Source organism: Schistosoma haematobium, chromosome ZW, assembly GCF_000699445.3.
Source record: "Schistosoma haematobium chromosome ZW, whole genome shotgun sequence".
NCBI classification, from domain to species: domain Eukaryota; kingdom Metazoa; phylum Platyhelminthes; class Trematoda; order Strigeidida; family Schistosomatidae; genus Schistosoma; species Schistosoma haematobium.
In genome coordinates, this window is record NC_067195.1 from 66332972 (window position 1) to 66356098 (window position 23127).

At 41.0% G+C, this 23127-nt stretch overlaps 1 protein-coding gene across 1 annotated transcript in view; it reads left to right on the top strand.

Moving 5' to 3' along the window:
* The first annotated feature begins 6279 nt into the window (after positions 1–6279).
* The window catches only part of PIK3R3 (Phosphatidylinositol 3-kinase regulatory subunit gamma), a 35571-nt gene continuing 18723 nt past the window's right edge, over positions 6280–23127 (top strand). The window contains exons 1-5 of the mRNA XM_012942215.2: positions 6280–6519; positions 13589–13687; positions 13724–13846; positions 16408–16974; positions 17581–17946. Coding sequence (XP_012797669.1) covers positions 16824–16974; positions 17581–17946 — 517 coding nt within the window. The 5' untranslated portion in view covers positions 6280–6519; positions 13589–13687; positions 13724–13846; positions 16408–16823. The remainder of the gene's footprint in view (positions 6520–13588; positions 13688–13723; positions 13847–16407; positions 16975–17580; positions 17947–23127) is intronic.

Consider the following 23127-nt stretch of genomic DNA (forward strand, 5'->3'; position numbering starts at 1 on the left):
CACAGTGGAATGAGTCGACGGTTATCCTTGTTTTTAAAAGGGGTTCACATCACCTATGAAACAACTGTCAGGGGATAGGTCTACTTCCGATTGCGTCCAAACTATTGGCTTCTGTTATGGTTTGTGTATTTTTCGAGACCTGAGAAAGATTGACTCGAGAGGAGCAGGCTGATTTTTGTTCTGGTCGAGAATGTATTGATTATATCTTCACCCTCCACCAAATGTCGGCCTATGCTCCATTGGGAGTAACAGGCGCAAGTAAGTAAGTAAGTAGGCTCCACCAAATGTGAGAACGCCGTCATAATTATTACTTGTCAACAATCGTAATGTTTCTTGAAATTAGGGCCGTCTTGGATTTGTTGGACAGGACAGTTCTCTGGGATTATCTATTGAAAAAGAGTGTGCCCGAAAAGTTTATTAACATCTTGAAAGCCCTATATACAAACACTTCAGGTAGAATGAAGCCATACAATCACCTCTCTATTGTTCCATTCGAACAGTGGGGTTAGGCAGAGTTGCCCAATCTCACCATTCCTCTTCAACTTTGCCATCGATGACATTCTGGAAACAGCTCTGATGAATGTAAGTAATGGTGGTGTGGATCTGTTGCCTGGAGAAAGACTTTTCGACCTTGAGTATGCGGATGATATTGTCTTACTGTGCAACAATACTCAAGCCATGTAGTCTTCACTTAATCAGTTGGGAATCAACTTCCGTTGGTGTGATATATTCTTTGAAACTTCGAAATGCAAAGTACATTGGCAAGACCGAGAGGACACTGTCCGCATTCACTTTTGGCAGTGAAGAGATAGAAGTAGTCAAGATGTTCGTGAATCTGAGTATCTGTATAAGCGCAAATGATGGTGTAAGTGATGAGGTCAGTTTACGTATAATGAAATCCAGAGAGGCTTATGTTGATCTGAACCATGTTTGTTGATTTCGTGATATAATTTTGGCTCTAAAAGTTCGAATATACAGTGTGTTAGTGAGAACAGTTTCTCTCAATTTTTGTGAAACCAAGCCCCTCCAAGTTGAGTATGTTAAGTGATTCTCTGTGTTTGATCACCGTTGTCACCGAAGGATTGCTGACATCCAGTGGTAACACTGTCTTGGTAATGTAGAGGCTGGACAACGTGTGTTCGGACACAGTGATGATAGTTCAATTATTTCACCCTCTTGAAACACTGATTTTGGTGACTTAGATATGCATTTTGAATGTTGTACCAGCGAATTTCACGTTGTGCATTATTTACTGACGCTGGGACTAGTTGGAAAATGGGTAAAAATGGTCAGTGAATGATATAGTGTCGTGGTATTTTTCCTTCTACCCTGTTCTACCCATTCCTTTCTCCTCACTGAGCGAAAGATCGCTGAAATGCTTTGCCTCGATAATTTGTTCCCGCCACATCAGTGAATATTTACAAGGAGAACCTCGATTTTAACCGGAAAACGAATTTTGAAGATTATTTGGCATTCTGCCCTTATTGCTGAAGACTAAAGCTTTTTTTCTTAAGGTTTCTAGTCTAGGCTCCTACTTGACAGCATCGGTGGTCCACTGCTACTAGGTACGTAAGCCGGTTGACCGCAAGCCTCATTTTTTTCCGTTCAGAATTATTTGGCTACAGGAAGTTTAGTACTAACGTGATTTGCATTTATCAAACTTTTGCTGTGTTCCTACGCAACAAAAGTACCATTTCTGACCGAAAGAATCTATCCTGAGCTATACGTTCAGTAGATTACTTTTTTTTGAGTTCCACCCCATTTAGTAGTTAACTGTGGTTTTGCCTCAGCTTACTATTCGGTTTTTTCCCCAGTTTTTCACGTAAAGACTAGTTCAGTTTGTCTCATCCGTTTTATCCATTTTTGTCCGTTTTCAGCGTGCTTTTTAGTGCATTTTTTTACGGTCTTAGGCTTTTGCTAGCATCTACAACACAGTTTACGTCAATACAGTCATGAAAAAGTCATGCAAACGACCTGGATGCCGTTTTGCTGTTACATCTGGTATGCAGTGCGACAACTGCAAAGGTTGGTTGCACGAAGCGTGCACAGATCTCACAGCAACTGCTTACAACAGACTCAGCAAGTCGGATCATAAGTGAGAATGTGTTACGTGCAGCACGGATGCTGCAGTCTTGCTGAGTAATATCATTGTCCTACTGACAGGTCTGCAGAGCAAGTTGTCGGCAAACTTGGGAAAAGACAGTCAAAAAATTGGTAGAAAAACAAGAGAGCGCATTAAAAACGAGAACAGGGATGTCGACAGGTCTACCAACGACGAAGCATGCAACAGCATTAATGATGACACGCTGAAACTCAGCACCATGATTACGACGACAGTACTCGACTCCATCAGCAAACTCGGGTCTCACAGCTCAAGCTCTTTGAACGCGACAGTGGTTCTCAAAAACTCTGTAGGTGATTGAACCCATGTCAAAAGAGCTAAAAAGGGCCAGGCGTCACAGTCTAAGTTGAACATCCCAGCTGTTGAACGGAGGTCAACTGGTGATCTGGTCGCACAGTCTACCCCCAAGATTGTCCGTCCAGTCATCAAAGAGCCAAGGATTCATAAACGTGCTTCGGCCCCCAAACAACAAGGTGCTAAACCTGAACGCACCGGAAAACCTAGGACGACAATAATGGTTCGTGATGACTCTCTCATAGTCAAGACAACCCTGACCTTCCTCCCAGTTTGCAGGACAAAAATGATAGGATGCTCTGGGGAGAATTGAACAAGAAACTTGGACTTCCAAGAATAGAGCCTTTGACAGTCACACGGCTCACTCTGGGAAAGGAATCTAAGCATCAAAATCACCCGAGGCTACTTCGTGTAACACTTAAGAATGTCTTACTAGCGAGTCATTTACTGAAGTCAGATGGGAATGTAAGAATACTACCTGACATACCGTATTCTGAGCTAAATCTCATCCGGAACATCTTCAAAGAAACTCGCGATAAGTTTTTCCGCGGAAGGAATATAGTCGTGCAAGGTATACCGGAAAATATGGACCTTACTCAATCAAGGACTGACATCAGGGAATGGAAATTCACCAAACAGTCTTTGAGGCTCAAAAACATACTGACTCAGCATGTGACGAGACTAGCCAAGAAGGATGGTGATTCTAGACCTCGTCTAATGAAGATAACCTTCCCATCTTCACATATGGCGGCTGCAACTCTGGAAGCATTTCGTGCCAACAGACGTCGACTACCACCTGGAATCCACATGCATCCGGATAGGCCATACGAAACTAGGACCAAACACAAAGGCAAGTTGGAGCTGACCATTCCACTTGTGAACTGTCTAGACGATAAAAAAAACGTGTAAAGGACAGGGCCTGCCACCTCGGCAAACCTCATATAGGTGGGCTACCTGTCCATTTACGTAAGGCTCATACAGACAAACAGGAAGAAGCTCACGCGTTCCAAATTGAAAGCATAAACTGCTCATATATGAACGCCGCGAGTTTACCAAACAAACTGGATGAAGTACGTGAACTTAGCAATGCTAATAAGGCCCATCTGATAGGAATATTTGAAACCTGGATATCTTCTCAGTTCTCGGACCATGAGTTAGCATTACCTGGGATGTCTTTGTTCCGCAATGACAGGAAATCAGGACACGGGGGCGGAGTAGCTGTTTACATACGTTCTTGCTTGGAGGTGCATCAAGTTCATAACCTCGAGTTTAACAATCTTGAGGAATCTATATGGTGCTCTGTAAGATTGTCAAGTACTTCGAGATGTCTAGTCGGAGTCATTTACAGGAAGCCAACTGCCGACACCGATTACGATAGTCGTATGCTGGAAGGGCTATCCCGCTCTACTCATCTCGGTTTCACACACATCCTGATTCTAGGGGACTTTAATCTCCCTAGAGTCAACTTCGCGGAACACACGTGTACTGGAGGCGACAACTCAATTGAAGCTCGGTTCTTCAACCTCATCGATGACTTGGGATTGTACGAAAATGTGAGGTCGGCAACTCGTTGGAGAAACAGTCAGACGCCATCGCGCTTAGACTGTGTATTCACAAACGAAGCATTTCTAGTTGACAACCTCTCAATCTTGGCTCCCCTCGGAAAAAGCGATCATGCCGTCCTAGCCTTCAATTTTGTCAGCAAAACTAAGCTAAGATACCCTACCAATAATTTGCGTTGGGATTTTAAACGGCTGAATGTGCCAGCTCTACACGACTATCTACAACAGGTGGTTTGGGATGTTCACCCTCAACTCGATGTGGACGGTCATTGGGACTTCTTACTGCACACGCTCTTATGTGCTACAAACCATTCAGTTCCTCAAACGGTTCCCAAAAGCTGCAAGCCACCTACAATAATCAAGAACCGTACCCTTCGCCTGCTAAGCCGCAAAAGACACTGTTAGGCGGAATACAAACGAACTGGCAGCGGCGGAGCGTACAGGCAATATAAACATATCAGGAACATATGCACGAAGGCTATAGGAGAAGACAGGCTTCAGTGCCAGACAAAGCTTATGGACAGATTTGCCTCTAATCCTAAAAGCTTATTCCGTTTTTCAGCCTCTCTTCGTCAAGCCAAAATTGGAGTTTCCCAACTGGTAAGTCTTAACGGCCCGACCAACAACGATGGTGACGCCGCTAACCTTCTGGCTGGACATTACTCCCAGACATTTCAATCGACCGACATTAACTTTACTGATGACAGTTTCGTTTGCAATTCCACAGGACTTTCCAAAGTGAACCTAAGCGCTGACTTGGTGTTCTGGAAACTGCAGCACTTAAGATTAGACACTTCTCCTGGCCCGGACATGGTCCATTCCGCCATACCGAGGGAAGCAGCCTCAATCTCGGCAACGCCGCTTAGCGTGATGTTCTCACACTCGCCAAGTCGAGGAAAACTACCGGAAAATTGGAAGTTGGCTCACATCACACCGATTTCCAAAGGAGGTCGACGCAGCGAACCCTCAAGTTACCGACCGGTGGCTCTTCTCTCCATACCTTCAAAAATCATGGAGTCCCTGATATGCAATGGTGTAAATGACTATTTACTGTCCTTAAATCTCTTCTCACCCCAACAGCGTGGTTTCAGGAAGGGTTACTCTTGTATCACCAACCTGATAACTGCGGTGAACAGATGGACAAGCATCCTCGATCGCAAGGGGAAGGTTGATATCATTTACCTTGATTTCTCAGAAGCTTTTGATAAGGTTAACCACTTGTGTCTTATCAATAAGCTCAAACGACTAGGTATCAAACCACCTCTAATCGATTGGCTTACTTCATACCTAAAAAATCGACACTTTAAGGTTAGGGTTAATTTCACTTTATCTCAGGCTATGGAATGTCCTAGTGGGGTCCCCCAGGGCTCAGTACTAGGGCCTCTTCTCTTCTTGATCTACATAAATGATCTTCCTCAACAGGTAACGTCAGACTTATTACTTTTTGCCGACGACGTGAAACTTTGGAGACAGATACGCAACCAAGACGATATACAGGCACTTCAGGAGGATCTGACTCGACTTCAAAGTTGGGCAGACGATAACGGACTTACCCTTACCACTTCAAAGTGTAAAGTAGTCCATCTGCGACATGTCTCAGACTACAGTTATAACTTAGGTACCTCCTCTCTAGTAGTATCCCAAGTCGAAAAAGATTTAGGAGTCCTGGTGCCCTAAGATTTAAAGTCTTACGCTAACTGTGACAAAAATGCCTTCCGAGCAAACCTTTCACTGGTAACATTGAAGCGCATTTTTGGCCAGTTTGACGGAAGAACTTTCCGTGTAATCTTCAATAAATTTATCCGTCCCCATTTAGAGTATGGAAACATAGTATTTCCCCCCTCATTCCAAAAGGATAAGGACACCCTGGAGCATATCCAATGGCGAGCCACGAAACCAGTTCGAGGACTCATTTTAAACCTTACGAAGAGCGCCTCCATTCACTTAACCCTTACCCATTAGAGTATAGATGTCTTAGAGGTGACCTTCTGATGGCTTATAGTATCCTTAACACTTCTGGACATCCTCTCAAACACTTACTTAAGCTTAGTTCCAACACTAACCTAAGAGGTAACACCCAGAAACTGGAGACACAACATAGGACGGACTGTAGACACAACTTCTACTCCTTAAGAGTTTTCAAATGCTGGAATGCGCTGCCGGCCGAGCTAGTCTAAGTGACTTCTCAGGAGTCCTTTAATAGGCAACTTGATCTATTCTTATAAGAATAGTCCTTATAAGGACTAAGGATAGTATCGCACTATGATTTATTAATTTCTTTTCCTGTTTTATTGTTAGCATACCTAGGTTCCTGCCTGGAGGTTTTGGTGACCCCCTGCTACTAGACACGGAATCCTGTTAAGCGAAAGCTTCTTCTATTCCGTCCACAACCATTTGAACCATTCGAACTATTTGAACTACATTTTTGACTCTTGCGTTACATCTCAGAAATGAAACAACTGTATAATTACATAGCGTCAGCAGATGATAAATACCCTTTGTTTCGGACGAAGATGGCTTTTATGGGCGGTTACTGTGTTAGTGAGTCAAGAAATATTTTAATCTTTGGTGTCGGTATTAAGCTGTATTCATCCTATCCATACAATACCATATTTATAAATGAAAGAATTTACTTTCACCAAGGAAGACTGGTTTAAAGAATTGCACTTGTTTCCTGTCACTTTGGTTTTTTTGTTTATAGGTTTATCTTTAATTACGTCCGATGAAAATGGCTGATCAGCTGATTAGTCGTAATGTGCACACTTGTGTGTGCATTACTTCAGATTCATTCTTCCATTATAAGGATAATCGGTTTTCCCAGTGAAAGTATACTACACTTACACCATTAATAAACTTACTAACCAGTAAGGAATCTGAGTATAAGACATTTTACAACGAAAAGCACCATGATGGTGGTTGGATTGTACTCTTGATACATTTACTTAACATTTCCATGCCAAATTAAGCACTACAGCGGCAAAAATATTATGTACATATACTGGGAGTCAGAATAGTGTCTCCAGTTTAGGATCCAACTCAGGGTTTTCGTTACGAACTGACATCAACCACAAACTAAATGGTTAGGTACAGGAATTCGAAGTTGAAGTCAAGTTATGATCCAGGATTACGATTTTTTTTGTGTCTTCATCATATAATGGCGTCAACTTTAATGCAGAGAGTTAAAGATGAGATCTAGAGCTAGGGTGATAATATGTAACTACACAAACACTCCTGCCTATCCACTGAATCACACTAGGTATTCTACCATACATTCTGTGTTACGAGTAGATATTTCTCGTGTTTTGGTTTGCAAGTCATGTCATATTCATTATTTGGTTGCATTATAGATGTTTCCATCGTCGATTTGGTAATCTTTTACCGCTTAACCTGTGTTAGTTCGTGCAGTATGCTTTCTTGTCAGGATTGAGTCTTTTCCTTAAAATTGATCATCGATGAGTCAGTCAGTCAGTAACAACGTAGAACCGTACGTACGTACATCAGTTCGAGTTGCCACACCACATTAGCACAGAGATGCAGTGGTCGATTCAAATTCTGTAGTGGTAGAGATAGTAGGAGTATAAGCAGTAATCAGAAAAATTAGTGTTTGGAGATGTTATTTAAAAGTATAATACAGTGAAATAAACTTGGGAAGAGAAAAAACAGAGACAAGGAGAACACAGAGAGTAGATGCACCTGCGCCATTGCAAACGATTTTGAGCCATGTCATTCAAGGTCTCTAACCATCGGTTGCTATCATATCGCGGTCCCCAACCAGGTAGTTTACACCTACCAACATGACTCAGTCCACTTGTCAGTGACTTCATGGACTTGTGCCATGTTTTGGTCTGGCCGCCCTTAGCTTTCTTCCAACCTACTCCTATACCACTGAACATCGCACGTCGGGGCAGTCGGTGGTTGAGCATACGTAACACGTGTCCCAGCCATCTCAACTGATGAAGTTTCACTACGTCATCAATGGATTTGCCATCCTTACTTAGTACCCGTTTCCTAACAACTGTGTTACTTACTCGGTGGTCCCAGGATATACGAGCAATATTTCGAAGACACCTATGATCAAATACTAGTAACCTACGAATATGCTCTACTTTTACTGGACATGTTTCACTGCCATAAAGTAGGACGGAACGAACTGCTGCACAGTAAACCCGTCCTTTGGTTGATAGACGGATATCTCGCCTATGCCATAGATGACGCAAGTTGCTAAAAGCTAGTCGAATCTTCTGTATCGGTGCTGAGATTTCGTCACTCACCAGACCACAAGGGCTAATGAGACTTCCAAGATAAGTGAAGCGGTCGACACGCTCAACTACTTCACTCCCTATCATTAGTTCGGGTGTCGATGCAATCCAATCCTGAAGTAACATTTTGCACTTCGAGGAGGAGAATCGCATCCCGAACATGCTTTCATTGTTGCTTACAGTGATCAGAAGACTCTGCATTTTGTCAGCGTCTTCACCAAACAGAACTATGTCATCTGAATATTTTAAGTCAACAAGTGAATCTCCCGGTAGAAGTTCAACCCCTGGAAATCTAGACGAGGGAAGTGTTATCTCTAAACGTACGTCGACGACAAAGTTGAACAAGAATGGAGAAAGTGGACAACCCTGACGAACACCACTTGAGGTAATCAATTCTGATGACAGTTCGCCATAAGCTCTCACTCGACCAGTTGTGTTCGAGTAGAGAGCCTTTTATAATGTTAATGTACTTCTTTGGTACTCGTTTCAGTGACAAACACTGTCATACAACCTCACGATCAACAGAGTCGAATGCTGCCTTAAGGTCGAGAAATACTACGATTGTGGGGCGTCTGAATGTGTGTCTGTGTTCTAGGACCTGACGTAGTGTGAATATCTGGTCTATACAACCACGTCCAGGTCGAAAACTAGCCTGACTTTCTCTAGTCTGTTCTTCACGAACTTTGGTTAGGCGTCGAAGAATTATTGAAGCTAATATTTTAGACACTATATTTGTCAAACTGATTCCTCTGTGATTGTCACAAGAGGACTTTTGTCCTTTCTTATAGACTGGCACAATCAGTGATTGAGACCAGTCAGATGGGATTACGTCCAGTTCCCAAATTCCACCTAAGACCTCAGTTAATCTCACTGCTAATACTGGACCACCATCCTCAAAAATCTCAGAAGTAAACCTGTCAGGGCCTGCTGCTCTCCTTAGCTTCAGATTTCCTATGGCTTTTTCAACTTCGTAAAGAGTCGGAGGACTTACATTAACTTGCCATTCAGGTAGACTGGAGATCGTGGTAAGCCGAAGTGTGGCTGAAGGCCAGTTGAACTGATCCCTAAAGTGTTCTGCCTATCGATCGATCTAATCTGGATTGAGAATGTATAATATGTCCATCTTTCTCTGAGAGTGTTTCGTTAACAGTCGGTTTCCTCAACAAGTCTGAAAAGTTGTCTGCTGTTACCTATTGCCGCTGCCTTTTCTATCTCGCTTGCTTTCGCTACCCACCACTGTTCACGATCATTGCGTAGACTTCTTGTCAGCTTGCGCTTAAGTTGACTCCGCTCTTCGTTATTTTCAGAGCCAGATGGAATGAGTTTCCGAGCATCTATCAGTGCGATAGATGCTGCTGAGATCCATTGTTGCTCCCTAACCTTACGGGTTACCGTACTAGCAGATATCACTACTGTTTCCACAGCTTTTCGGATATCATTCCATGCTGCCTCGAGGTGGGCATCACCTATATGGCTGCCTAACTGTCTTCCTAGTTGTTCCTGAAATATACTCTTAGCTTGACTATCATTAAGTAGGCCCCTAAGAGGTTTCCTTGCAACGTCTTTCCTACGTCCAGTAAGACGCAGACAGATACGCGCTCGTACTAGAGCGTGATCTGAATCTAAGCATGTGCTCCAAAGTGAGCGACAGTCTTCTATCGAGCCCCTCCATCGGTGGCTGATAGCGATGTGATCTATTTGGGTCCAACGTTGGGACGAATTAGGGGGTCGCCATGTTAAAAGATGTTTTTGCTTATGCCTAAAGTTAGTATTTGCAAGAAACAGGTTATCGGAGCATAGCTGCAACAAACGGTCGCCATTATCTGTTCTTTGAGCCACGATGCTATAAGATCCACCCAGGTGTCTTTCCCTATCGCTTAGTTTACCTACTTGTGCATTAAGGTCACCAGCCACTATTACTACATCCGAGCGCCTAGCTTTTCGGAGAAGGTCGGAGAGGTTTCTGTAAAACTCATCTTTTACATCCTCTGCGCTGCAGTCAGTGGGAGAATAGGCAGAGACGACGAAGAGGCAACGACGAGTGTCCCTATCGAGTTGGTTCGTTACTTTGACATGGTGAGGTCAAATGAATGACGCTACTCGGATCTTGTATGTGCTTCTCGGAGACGCAGCACACATCGATGGCGCAGGATTCTAGAGTCTTAACTAACGAAGCCTGCTGTCCTATTTGTCACAGTGTTCGGATGTTAAAAGCTCCTACGTGTAGTTTAGAGCGTGGTTTCAGGAGACCAGGAATAGCGTTCCACGTACTCGAATCGTTTGCCCTAGCGGTGCGAGGTGATAAAGAGACGTGAGGAGGGTTAGTCATGGAGATAAGAGAGGTATTAGGAGGTGTAGGAAGGATTTGAATGTGACCAACTTGGTTTCGTGTGCTGTTACGGGTATGAGGGCTGGTGTCACTTCCCAGCTGCCCACATCGTGGAAGGGTATTTCTTGAGGAACCTGAAAAGGAAATTGTATTGGCGTTGGTCTTAACGACCTGGGAGCGTGACCGCAGAGCCCAAGGGACAACTGCTTGAGGCCGGTCTCGCACAGCCTTTTCGTGGAAGGTTTTTAATGTGTTAGCTCCGTTCTTCAAAGGGCCTCACCGCCGGAGACGGAAATCCATGAGGTAAGGTGAGGTGTGACATTTTAGGGTCGACCTTTTCTAACCCAACCCCTCCTTGTGGGAAGGCAGCATCGCTGTCATGCTGGTTGTCCGAGGGAAACACCTTACTGCTGTCACACCTCTCTACAGTCAGCAGTACGACTTCGCCCTCAGACCTTGAGTATAGCATCAATATACCCCCCTGGAGCATTTCAATCATTGATCACTTTATGTCTTTGAGGATTCCAATATGTGGTCGTTTAGAGGATTTGGGCTTTTGTTTTGACAAGAGATTCCTGGGGGCCTGTGTCAATCTTTTTCTAGTAAGCTTCCGTGCGTTTATTCTCTTGGATCCACTAGCTGGGGGCACAAGCTTTTATTTCAGTGTTTGGCTCAGAGTAGATTTCTCGGTGGAGAAATTTTTATGACACGGTGTTTTGATTCGTTCTTTGCTTTCAATCGTAGTCTTTGAGCTTTTTATTATGATAGTCTCGCAGACGGCTAGCTATAAAGGGAGCAAAAGATATAAGCGCCTAAGTTTTATTCAAGATACTAAATGGTAGTGCATTATCAGTCCGTATTTTCTGACAAAACAAGGGAAAGTTCAAGAAGTCCTGTTACCAGGCTACTGTTTACTCATACATCCTATGGGATAAGCATTTTTATTTTTACATGGGGTGGCTGCTTGAATATAGTATTTTAGATAAAGCATCACATAGGTGGGACATAAACTTTGAAACACTTTTTTGGTAAGGTATTTTAGGACCCTACGAATTGGCCATGATACACTATACTCTTAAGCAGCTGTTAAATTACAGTCTACGGTCTTTTTCAATCCATGGCTTGTAACTACATATCAGTCTTTATGTTCCATAAATTAATGTAGTGTTATCTCGTCGATAATATGCTGATGACTGCTACCATGGGCCATCGTTCAAGTAAATTCGTTCTTTACAACGGAGACGATGGGGCAAAAGTTAGTTGTCAAAATATCAGTTACTAAAAACTGATGGAGAATATTATGCATTCAGTTAATGCAGTCTCGTACGGCACCTAAATGCTTCTAAACAAATAAAAATCTGGACATCACTCAAAGTAATAACTCAGTCAAGTACAGTTCTGAAGGAATGCGAGATATCCATGCCCCCAAATGCCCTGGTATGGCCAAGAGTAGGGAGAATCAGATCTCCCTCTCGAAATGCTCTCATATGGGCACGCGTATATAGCCTCTGTCAGGAAGTCCTACTCATTGCCTTCTCGTGGCTGGGCTGTTGTTTACGAAATTGAGAGAACGAAAAGCGAATGTCCGGCGCTTTAACCGGGTTGGTGAATACGGAGGATCCACATAGAAGTTGGAAAACCCTGATTCCAAACTAAAGGTGCACATGGGCTCCAGTATCCTGAAGGAACAAATGGCGTATGAACCTACTGTTGGTCACCAGCTACCATGGGACTGCATCTCTTGACATAGCTCCAGTGCCCTGTGGATCAGACCTTCGGGTCAAAAGCCCCAGGTGTGGCCTCCTAAGAACACCACCTGCTTCGGTTTGGGCACCCAGGCAGTATCACAGCCCTCAGACATGTCAAATGAGATTTGTGTGGCGCATATGTATTTGGTGCCTCCTTGTATCAATGTTTATCTGTTCAAATAATAATAATAATAATAATAATAATAATAATAATAATAATAATAATAATAATATAATAATAATAATATAGATATTCGTCCATCAATTAAGTGACGAGTATATTGTGCAGCAGTTCGTTCCGTTCTACTTTACGGCTGCAAAACACACAAACATTGGTACAAGGAGGCACCAAATACATATGCGCCACACAAATCTCATTTGACATGTCTGAGGGCTGTGATACTGCCTGGGTGCCCAAACCGAAGCAGGTGGTGTTCTTAGGAGGCCACACCCGGGGCTTTTGACCCGAAGGTCTGATCCACAGGGCACTGGAGCTATGTCAAGAGATGCAGTCCCATGGTAGCTGGTGACCAACAGTAGGTTCATACGCCATTTGTTCCTTCAGGATACTGGAGCCCATGTGCACCTTTAGTTTGGAATCAGGGTTTTCCAACTTCTCTATGTGGATCCTCCGTATTCACCAACCCGGTTAAAGCGCCGGACATTCGCTTTTCGTTCTCTCAATTTCGTAAACAACAGCCCAGCCACGAGAAGGCAATGAGTAGGACTTCCCTGACAGAGGCTATATACGCGTGCCCATATGAGAGCATTTCGAGAGGGAGATCTGATTCTCCCTACTCTTGGCCATACCAGGGCATTTGGGGGCGTTCTAATACTTAGAATGAAGGTTTATCGCTTAGTCTCGAGGCCTTCTTTTTGGTACAGTAATGTTTAAAGCTGACTACGTGAAATGCTTGATGATTTACATAGATACAGTATTTCTCGTTTGTGGATATTTATTTTCTACTATACTTGTTGCTGATTCGAAGTAAATGTAATCAGCTGACTAAAGTAATAAATTTCGGATGAGCTTTACAACTCATTAGGCTGGAAGTTATTTATTCTTACAAAAGCGTTGCTACTTAAAATGTATAACTTAATTGGTCACTCAACCCATTGTAAAATTTACAGAATCATAGAAATAAGGGACACACAGACAGTTCCATGAAAAAATAAATTCTAATTAACAGTACTTTTCATTTTAAAGTTAATATAAATGTATTATGACTCAACAAAAATCACTTATCATTCTAAACTTTACTTTGTTACTTCAGGTTTTATTGCTTGTGTGCTCGAATATGGCAGAGCGCATAGACTAGGTTCGAGCCTAAATAGTACGGGACTACAGTGTATTAAATACGTGCTCACTGGAAGTAAATATTTCTTTCACTACTATGCTTTTGGTTTAGCGTCTGCTGCAGTATGTCACTCGTCTGTTTCCTTTATATCAGCAAAAGCTACAGGCCGATCAGATAGCTGGGTGAATCATGCACTTGGGGGAGCTGCTAGTGGTTTAGTCTGCACATGGCAATGTGAGTCTTGTTAGTGTTTATAACATACTATTTTGTACATTTGTTCGTTTAATAATACGTCGTATTGTTTACCACATGTTTTGCTCTTTCAATGCAAGTAAAAGAGAATTCTGAGTTCTGATACTTCTATATGTATGCATAAATTTAATTGGCTCTTTGGAATCGAACACGTAGCCGAAACGGCCTGGAAAAGATATTGTCCCTTTATCAAATACTGTCCACTTTTTTAAAGTTCAGCATTTTTTCATCTACTAAAGAGCGAGAATAAGACCAATAAAGCTTAGTTTTCACTATAATATGTAGTGTCGACGGAATTCTCCATCTAAATTTATATTCACTTACCAAGGACAATAAAGACCATGGCGATCAAAGTTAGCAACCAGGTGTATACATGAAAACATCATTTGATTCCTTTACATTCCTCAGCCTTCACATACAAGTGGGCATCATATTGATCATTTTCTTTTCAGTCAGATCACCGAAGCTTAAGTAAGGCTAGTAACCTGGACGTTAGTCGAATATTTCCAATCTTATTGATCTAGTTCATTGCATGTCCAACTGTTTTACGAAGAGCCTTTTCCCATACCTCATGTACATTTCTAAAAAGTAGTCATGGTTAGAGGTGTGCTTACACTGTATCTGTCTCATTGTCCTAAGAGTTTTACTGGGCAGTCAGAATAATAACTATTTGGGACCAGTCCCATGTAATCAGAAATATTTTTAATTTTGTCATGTGAAGTCTATACTTTTATAATCTCGCGCCACCAGTACTCCATGTAGTAGATATTTAATGATCTCTTTTAAGCTTAAGAATGCAGCATAGCTGGAGATGCTTACAAAGATGTTATTACTGTTTTAACCCGTCTAAGCCAGCAACATGTACCATCGAGATTGAATTGTTGTGTTGAATTGCACGTGGAGACTATTTTTTGCCTATGCAACTTTCTGTCCGGACTTCCTGGGATAGTGAAGGGTTTTTAACTAAGCTAATACCCAGTACATCTTGACAAACAAATCCGGCTACCAACTGGAGATAGTAACCGCTATGTAGTTTGTTTTACACGTGTTAAATTTAAGAGAGATTTTTCCGTGTTTCAGGCTGTAAATCCCTTTAAGGTACTCAAGTAAAAATAATATTGGATAAATTTAGAAATCTAATGTCAAAGCCGGATGATTTGTATCGGAAAATATAAGTAGGTGTTAAGTACAAGCATCCAAATCTTGCTTCTCCAATTTCAAGTAAATCACTGTACAAGCAATCAATGTAGCACTACTTACTGTTTGGATAATGTTCAGCAATTTAATCATTTACTGATGTTTTCGTCATGATATCATCGTAAAGGCCTCTGTTGCAAAAACTTCAGGCATTGAAAAGAGATTGATGTGGCCACCAAGTGTTTGTAGTTTATGAAGATATAAATTTCAGTTGGGTGCTCGAAAATAGTTAAGTAAATGTATCCAATCTTTATCCTTTTTCTTTTACTGCTTGTGCTTGAAAGCAAGTACCTGTAGATTCATGTGGAGGAAGCATTCATTTCATAATCAATAAATAACTATCCGATGCAGTGGATGTGTTTTAGAATGACTTGTTCCCTTTATTGTCTCATCAGACTGGTTATCTTGCTTTCCGATGTTACGAGGTTTGTCACAATAGCTAGATTCACTCCAAGGCTTGGAGTTTATGAAACTGTATTATAGCTGCTAACTCTCCATAATGGTATTTTCGGTTCGCGCTTGTAGACTGCTACTACTGAAAGATGTTATCGTATACTCCTTGGAAAATTTCCTTTATTTCATTAGACTACATCAAACAAATAAACGGGATTTCCTTGGAATAAATTTTTTGACTTATTGACTGTGATGCTTAACGTACATGTTTTGGCGTTGGAATCGGTGTTTATGTCTCCACATAAGTCATTAAATTAGTCTACTAACATTTCATTGTTCACTAGCACGAAATAGTGGCACTAGATGATATTCAGCCAGATGGCATCGATAGGTGTTTTAAAACCTTTTTGTACTGAATTCATTGTTGTGGTTTCAGAATAATGTACATTGTCTTGGGTTGATGTATTGTTTGAATGCCGTTCAGTTAACTTCGTTTATGAGCAATGAAAGGTATCCACTGGAAATCTGTAGTATATTCTGAACATGTGAATTTTCGTCAAAGACAATGCATGGATAAAGTTTTGATGTATTCACATTTTTAAATAATTGGATTAGGTACAATAATTTTTTATCTAAATGAGAAAATATCTGTCAAGGGTATGATGGATATTATCTTTCGTACGACTACGAACATGACTTATATTCTTCTTTTAATGAATAAGTGTCTTTTCGATTGGAATGCATAAGCCTATATTTGTACGTGATAATATGCTGTTTATAAAAATATGCTCTTCGAAAATGTTCACATTAAATTTTTAATAACAATAAATGATGAACACAATTAAATCTATTATCTACATTTGTTTGGATACAATGATCTGTTGTTTTCAAATTTTATGCATGTAACAATAACCATATTGTGTTATAATCGTTCTCACATGTTTCTTTTATAGGTTCTATGAAGGTACGTGCTACTACATGCGTCGGATTCGCATTAATGTCAGCTTTGGGTAAATATAATGTGGAGTTCAGACAACGGTATCCTGACTGGCATATTCCAGTAATCGGAGAGTACACTCCATCACCATATGTATCTCTTAATCACCGATGGATGTATAAAGGTGCCAAACAACAAGAAGAAGAGCTGGAAAAACATGTATAATAATCTAGCACTTTTAAATTTGTGACCATATGTTTACTTCCGATTTCTGCAAATTAGTTAATAAATAATAGACTGTGCTTTATGTCTTTTGATTCTTTTTTGTGTGATCATACAAGTGTTACCGATTCTATCTACTATTTTTTTATTTTATGACTTGTTTTAGTCTGCCATTTGCGTATTGGTAATTAAAAAGCAAGATAATATTTTATGACACAAAGCCGCCCATATTTTAACTATGATATACATCCAGGAAGATATACTTGCATTTCGACATTTCGTCGAACTCCTCTCTCAGCAGAGGAATATCTCGATGTTATTGCTGGTGATATTCTAGTGGTTGAATGTCGACCACAAAATGGTTAGTGAACTGAATTTACGTTTTGTTTCGGTCCATCAGTTTTAATCAGTTATTATTACTATTTTTATTAATATTGACAGAGAAACGTACTGCATTTGTTATATTTCAAGTTCAAAGTCTTGTTATCTTATGTTTTTATTCTTAAGTAGTATTAGACTGAGTGCTAAAAGGTGAAGTACAGTAGTCTTGGACATTTTAAAAGATAACTTGAGAATTTCTCATGGCGATATTTGTTTTAATGTTTGGATAGTTGATGTGTCCAAAGTTTGTTATATAGAACCTGTAATGTTGAAAATATTTGGTTACTGTCATGTCAGTCCAAAAGGCTTTATGTATCCGTTATTGACGGTCTTGATATTTTTCAGTAATACAAAACCTTTTAGTTAGCTCAAAAAGGATACCCTTCTGCCGATTTTTGTAACACTTAGTTTTGAAAACTATTTTAGAGATTTCTAAATATATACACTTCATCGAGGCGATTATTATAGATTCAGTCCATTTTGATTATGTCTAGTACTTAGTTACAATCCACTGCGTAATTTTATATCTTTATATATACATATATCCCACTTTTGATTTTTTTGTACGCATCATTTCTTGTTCAAGCTACGGCACCGACCTCTTTTTTATATGGACTTAATGAAACAACAAAACATAAAGGATATTTTCCGGCATATTGTATAGATATACGTGAATTCGGATCACTTCAACTAAGAAGCAAAAGCACCGATCGAATTGCTTCTTCCCACATTTTTCCAAATTCACAGCTTATAAAAGCTACAAATGTTGATCCACAAAGCTTACTACAACCAGTTATACCTCCAAGGTGTAAACGTCTACTCAATGTATCTTCCTCATCCTCGTTACTCAGTATACCACTTAATTCATATTCTCATTCATGTACAAATTTGTCGATTCCTTCCCAAGATACTTTACCTCATGAAGTTCAAAAGTGTAATGTATCCGTACCAAGTAAGTTAAGTTGAAATTTCGCCTTTTAATCAGTCCTTATTATGTAATTTTATATACATGTTACATGATAAATTGTATTGAATCACATTATTACAATTTATTACTGTCTCAATATTTCAACCTAGGTATTGCTAATTCAAAGTTTTGAAGGATACTGGATTTTTGTTTACTAATAGTATAAAGCCTCATATTCGATTAACTTGTTTCGTCCCGACTTCGAATTATTTGACCAGTTTTCTTTTCATTTGACTCGTTTGTTATCAGAGCGAGACACAGTGTAGAGATGAATCCTTAATAGTTAACTTTTTTTAACAACGTGTTTGCTTCAGTATTATATCGGAAATGTAACTATCAAATAAGATGTAGGTGATTCCCTCCTTAATACACAGTTTCTTGGCTGAGACATGGATTATTTGTAAGAGGAAACGGCAACAAACTGTTCCACGCACCATATAAATTATAATTATTAATATAACATTGACGTTTTTTTTTTATTAAATCAGAGTTTCATAGTTCACTATATGAAATGCTAAAGTGGCTCAACAAACTGCCCTTCTATGTATATGCTACTAGTCGTTTATGCTGTAAGAAGATAATGTAAATTCACAAAAATGTTAGTTGCAGCTGTCAACTTGTGTATGATTCGGATCCATTTTTGAAGACATTTTCTTGTAAATAGTATTTGGAAAGTAGGATTTTTAGGTTTTTTAATCATGTTATGGTTTCCTTTCTTTTGAAGACATTCCTATTTACTAATATATACTATGTGATCTCTCTTTTCTCTTGTTTACTAAGATCTTATTTACCCATACTTTCTAGTTTTAGTGGTTCAAAGGTATTTATTTCACTATTATTCTGATCTTATAAAGTCCAATGTAGTTAGAGACTTCTGAATTGGTTATTGAATGTTATATGATATATTAAGTATTAGTTTACTGCTAAATTTCCCCATCAGTGGTTTATGGGAAGTTTAGAATCATTAGTAGTCTGCAGAGCAGATATAATTTTTCTAATGATAAGTTCAGTAGATGCGTAAATGCTATTTCTGATGCATAATGGTATGTTCTATCATATATGTGGCAATCAGTTTCAGTTTCGCAGTGTTTTGATATTTACGAAGTCATAGCTGATGACAGCGCTCGTAATTTACGTTTCATTTACTATTCATATTCTGGAAACAACTCTTATCAAGCAGCCGGATGTCGTGTAACAATTGGATCATAACTCTGATCAGATTGATAAGTTGATTTGACTTTATATGATTTCAGTATATTTCACGAATGAGAAGTAAGATAACCGAAGTAACCTTTTTCGTAAAGAAATGAATTTTGACAGCAAAAATACTAATGATAAAGGGTTTGTGCTTTTAAATAAACACATGTGCTACGTATGCCCAACCACCGACTGCTTCGACGTGCTATGTTTTATGGTGTAGGAGTAGGTTGGGGGAAAGCTAGGGGCGACCAGACCAAAACACGCCACAAGTCCATGAAGTCACTGACAAGTGGACTAAGCTATGTTGGTAGGTGTATACTACCTGATTGGGGACCGCGATATGATAGCAACCGATGGTTAGAGACCTTGAATGACATAACTCAAAATCGTTTGCAATGGCGCAGGTGCATCCACTCTTTGTGTTCTCCCAAATTCTAATCTTGTGAATTCTTCATGTCCCTTATTTTCTTTCCAAATTTATGTCACTGGATTACACTCCTTGAATAACATCTTCAAACCCTAATGTTTCCGATTACTGCTTATACTCTTACTACCTCTACCACTATGGGATTTGAATCGACAACTGCATCTCTGTGATAATGTGGTATGGCATCTTGAACTGGTGTACGTACGTACGAAGTTCTACGTTGTTACTGACTGACTGACTTATACTTTTAAATAATGGAACCCACAAGAAATCTCAGTGATAAACATGACATGGGAAACATAAACGATCGACGTTATGAAAACTATACGCTCCCCAATGACTGAGACACTAATTTTGGGCTTGATGAATATTAAAATAAGTGTATTTCAACCTGTGACGACGGACCACCGGTGAAGTCGAGGAGTTTTATTATTATTTTATTTGAACACATACATATTGGTACAAGAGTGCGCCAAATATATATGTGCCACACAAAACAATGAGAATTCGAAGAGAAGGAAAAAGAAAAAAAAGGTAGGGAGGGTAAAAAAAGAACAATAAGGAAGAGATTGGTGTAAGGTAGTGTAATAATAATAGTGGTAATAATAGGGGAACGGAAAAGTACAATCAGAAAAAATCTTTCAGGTAAAGGAGACACAACCACTTTTTATGAAGAAAGTAAAAGAAGGTTACAGCAGGATCGCCACTGGCTTCTATTCTGAGCCATATCTGATAACGTCTCTAGCCACTGTGTTACACCATCTCTAGGACCCCAACCAGGGAGTCGTGAAGGACCAACACAAGCCAGTCCTTTACAGCTTTCTTTCATACCACGACACCATGTCATGCACTGACCACCTCTCCACTTTTTCCTACCAGTCCCAGAGTCGGCAAATAATGCACGACGTGGAATTCTCTGGGACGACATTCGGAGAACATGTCCAAGCCACCGAAGTAGGTTTTCAAGATGGTGACACCGATCGCATTATCGTCTCTGTGCCCGAACACACGATGCCGAACCTCTGCATTACTGACATGGTGTTGCCACTGGATGTCAGCAATCCTTCGGAGACATCGATGATCGAACACAGAGAGTCTTCTAACATCCTCAACTCGAAGAGGCCAGGTTTCACAAGCATAGAGCAAAACTGCTCTCACCGACGCATTGTAGATCCGACCTTTTACAGTCAGACTAAAATCACGAGGGCGCCAAATATGGCCCAGATTGGCATAAGCCGCTCTGGCTTTCACTATACGTGCATTGATCTCATCACTCACACCCCCACCAGCACTTATGCAGCTACCTAGATACACGAACTTCTCGACTACTTCTATCTGCTCACCATCCAGGGTGAGTACAGGATTAGAATCCTGCCAGTCTTGTAGAAGTACTTTGCACTTGGAAGGTGCAAAGCACATACCATACCTACGGACACTGATTGCCAACTGATTAAGTGCGGATTGCATGCCTTGGGCATTATCGCACAGTAAGACAATATCGTCCGCATACTCAAGGTCGAGAAGTCTTTCTCCAGGCAACAGATCCACACCACCATTGCTTACATTCATCAGAGCTGTTTCCAGAATGTCATCGATGGCAAAGTTGAAGAGGAATGGTGAGATTGGGCAACCCTGCCTAACCCCACTGTTCGAATGGAACAATGGAGAGAGGTGGTTGTATGCCCTCACTCTGCCTGAAGTGTTTGTATATAGGGCTTCTAGGATGTTAATAAACTTCTCAGGCACACATTTCTTCAATAGACAATCCCAGAGAACAGTCCTATCCAACGAATCGAAGGCAGCCCTGATGTCAAGAAATACTACGATTGTTGGCCTTTGATAAGTATGACGGTGGTAGTATGATGGTAGCTAGCCTAGAAGCGAGCTCGATTCGATACTTACTTGCAACAGGAGTTGCAACCAGCTTGCTAACATCAATCCGTTGGTGGCAGTCACTTCGTTGTCCACTGAAAAGTAAGGTAAGATTGGCGCAGACCAAAGCATGGTCAGAGTCCAGATAGTTACTCCAAAAGGAGCGGGAGTCTTGTACACAACCACGCCAGCGGTAGCTGATCGCGATGTGATCAATATGAGTCCAGGCTTGGGATGCAGAGGGAGGACGCCAGGCGGCACATCGGCGATGACTGTGCCGAAAGTTAGTACTAGTCAGAAACAGATTGTGGTTTGTGCACAGTTGCAGTAGACGGTTCCCGTTATCTGTCCTGCGACCAGCAAGTCTCCATCGGCCACCTAAACGACTATCTTCTATGCCTAGACGCCCGACCTGAGCATTCAAGCCTCCGGCTAGTACTACAATATCTGTCGAACTCACTTTCTGGAGAAGAACAGATAACTGGTGGTAAAACTCATCCTTGATTGCATCCGGGCTGCAATCTGTCGGAGCATAGGCGGAGATGACGAAAAGGCATCGTTTCTCACACCGATTTCTTCTCACTTTGATGGAACTCTCTAATCTGACAGCACATAACCGATTGTTAATGGTGCTGTCTCAGCTCTAGCGCCTAGTGCGACACCAACGCCAGCAAGACCAGACGAAGATGCCACAGGGTCCCCGGATAAGCGCACGTGAAACAAACTTATCGAAGCGACAGATGGAGGGCGAATTTGTAGTATATCACCAGAGTCTTGAATACGGGTCTCAGATAAACAGCAGACATCAATATTAAGACTTTCCAAAGACATAGCCCTATCTATTGTCCAACCTACATAAGTGTGCGAACGTTAAAGGCAGCCAGTTTGGATGGTGCACGTGGTTTCAGGAAAACTGCTTCAGTACTCATTTTCAGTGGTAACATACAATTTTCAACCGGACAGTGACACGAGAACGTTTAGATACAGTAGAATTTCCACCATAGACGAGCTGCTGTATAAGTCGAAAAACTAAGTATAAACGGAGTGGGAATAAAAGAGGGTGAATAACGACGTAGTAAATAATAATAATAATAATAATAATAATAATAATAATAATGATAATAATTTGAATCAATTGATTGTTATTCGAAGCGAGGAAAGTAGTTTCCATAGATATAGAGAGTTCATCATTTGCGTGTGGGCTGTGATACTGTCCGGGTGCCCAGACCGAAGCAGGTGGTTATCTTAGGGGGCCACACTCCGAGCCTTTGACCTAAAGGTCTAACCCACAAGGCAGTGGAGCATCGTAAGGAGATGAAGTCCCATGGTAACCGGTGACCAACGATTGGTTCATACGCTATTTGTTCCCTCAGGATATTGGAGCCCATGTGCACCATTGATTTGGGATCCGGTTAAAGCGTCGGACATTCGCTTTTCGTTCTCTCACTTTTGTAAACAACACCTCCGCCACGAGAATGCAGTGAGTAGGACTTCCCTGACAGAGTCTGTATACGCATGGCCGTGTGAGAGTATTTCGAGAGGGAGGGCGAACCCACCCCGCTCTCAGCCATACCAGGGCATTTGGGGGCTAACTCGAGGAAGCTGTAAGAGGCTCAGAAGGAGCCGAAGATGTTCCATCCAATCACCTTTCGGAAGAATATTCTAGA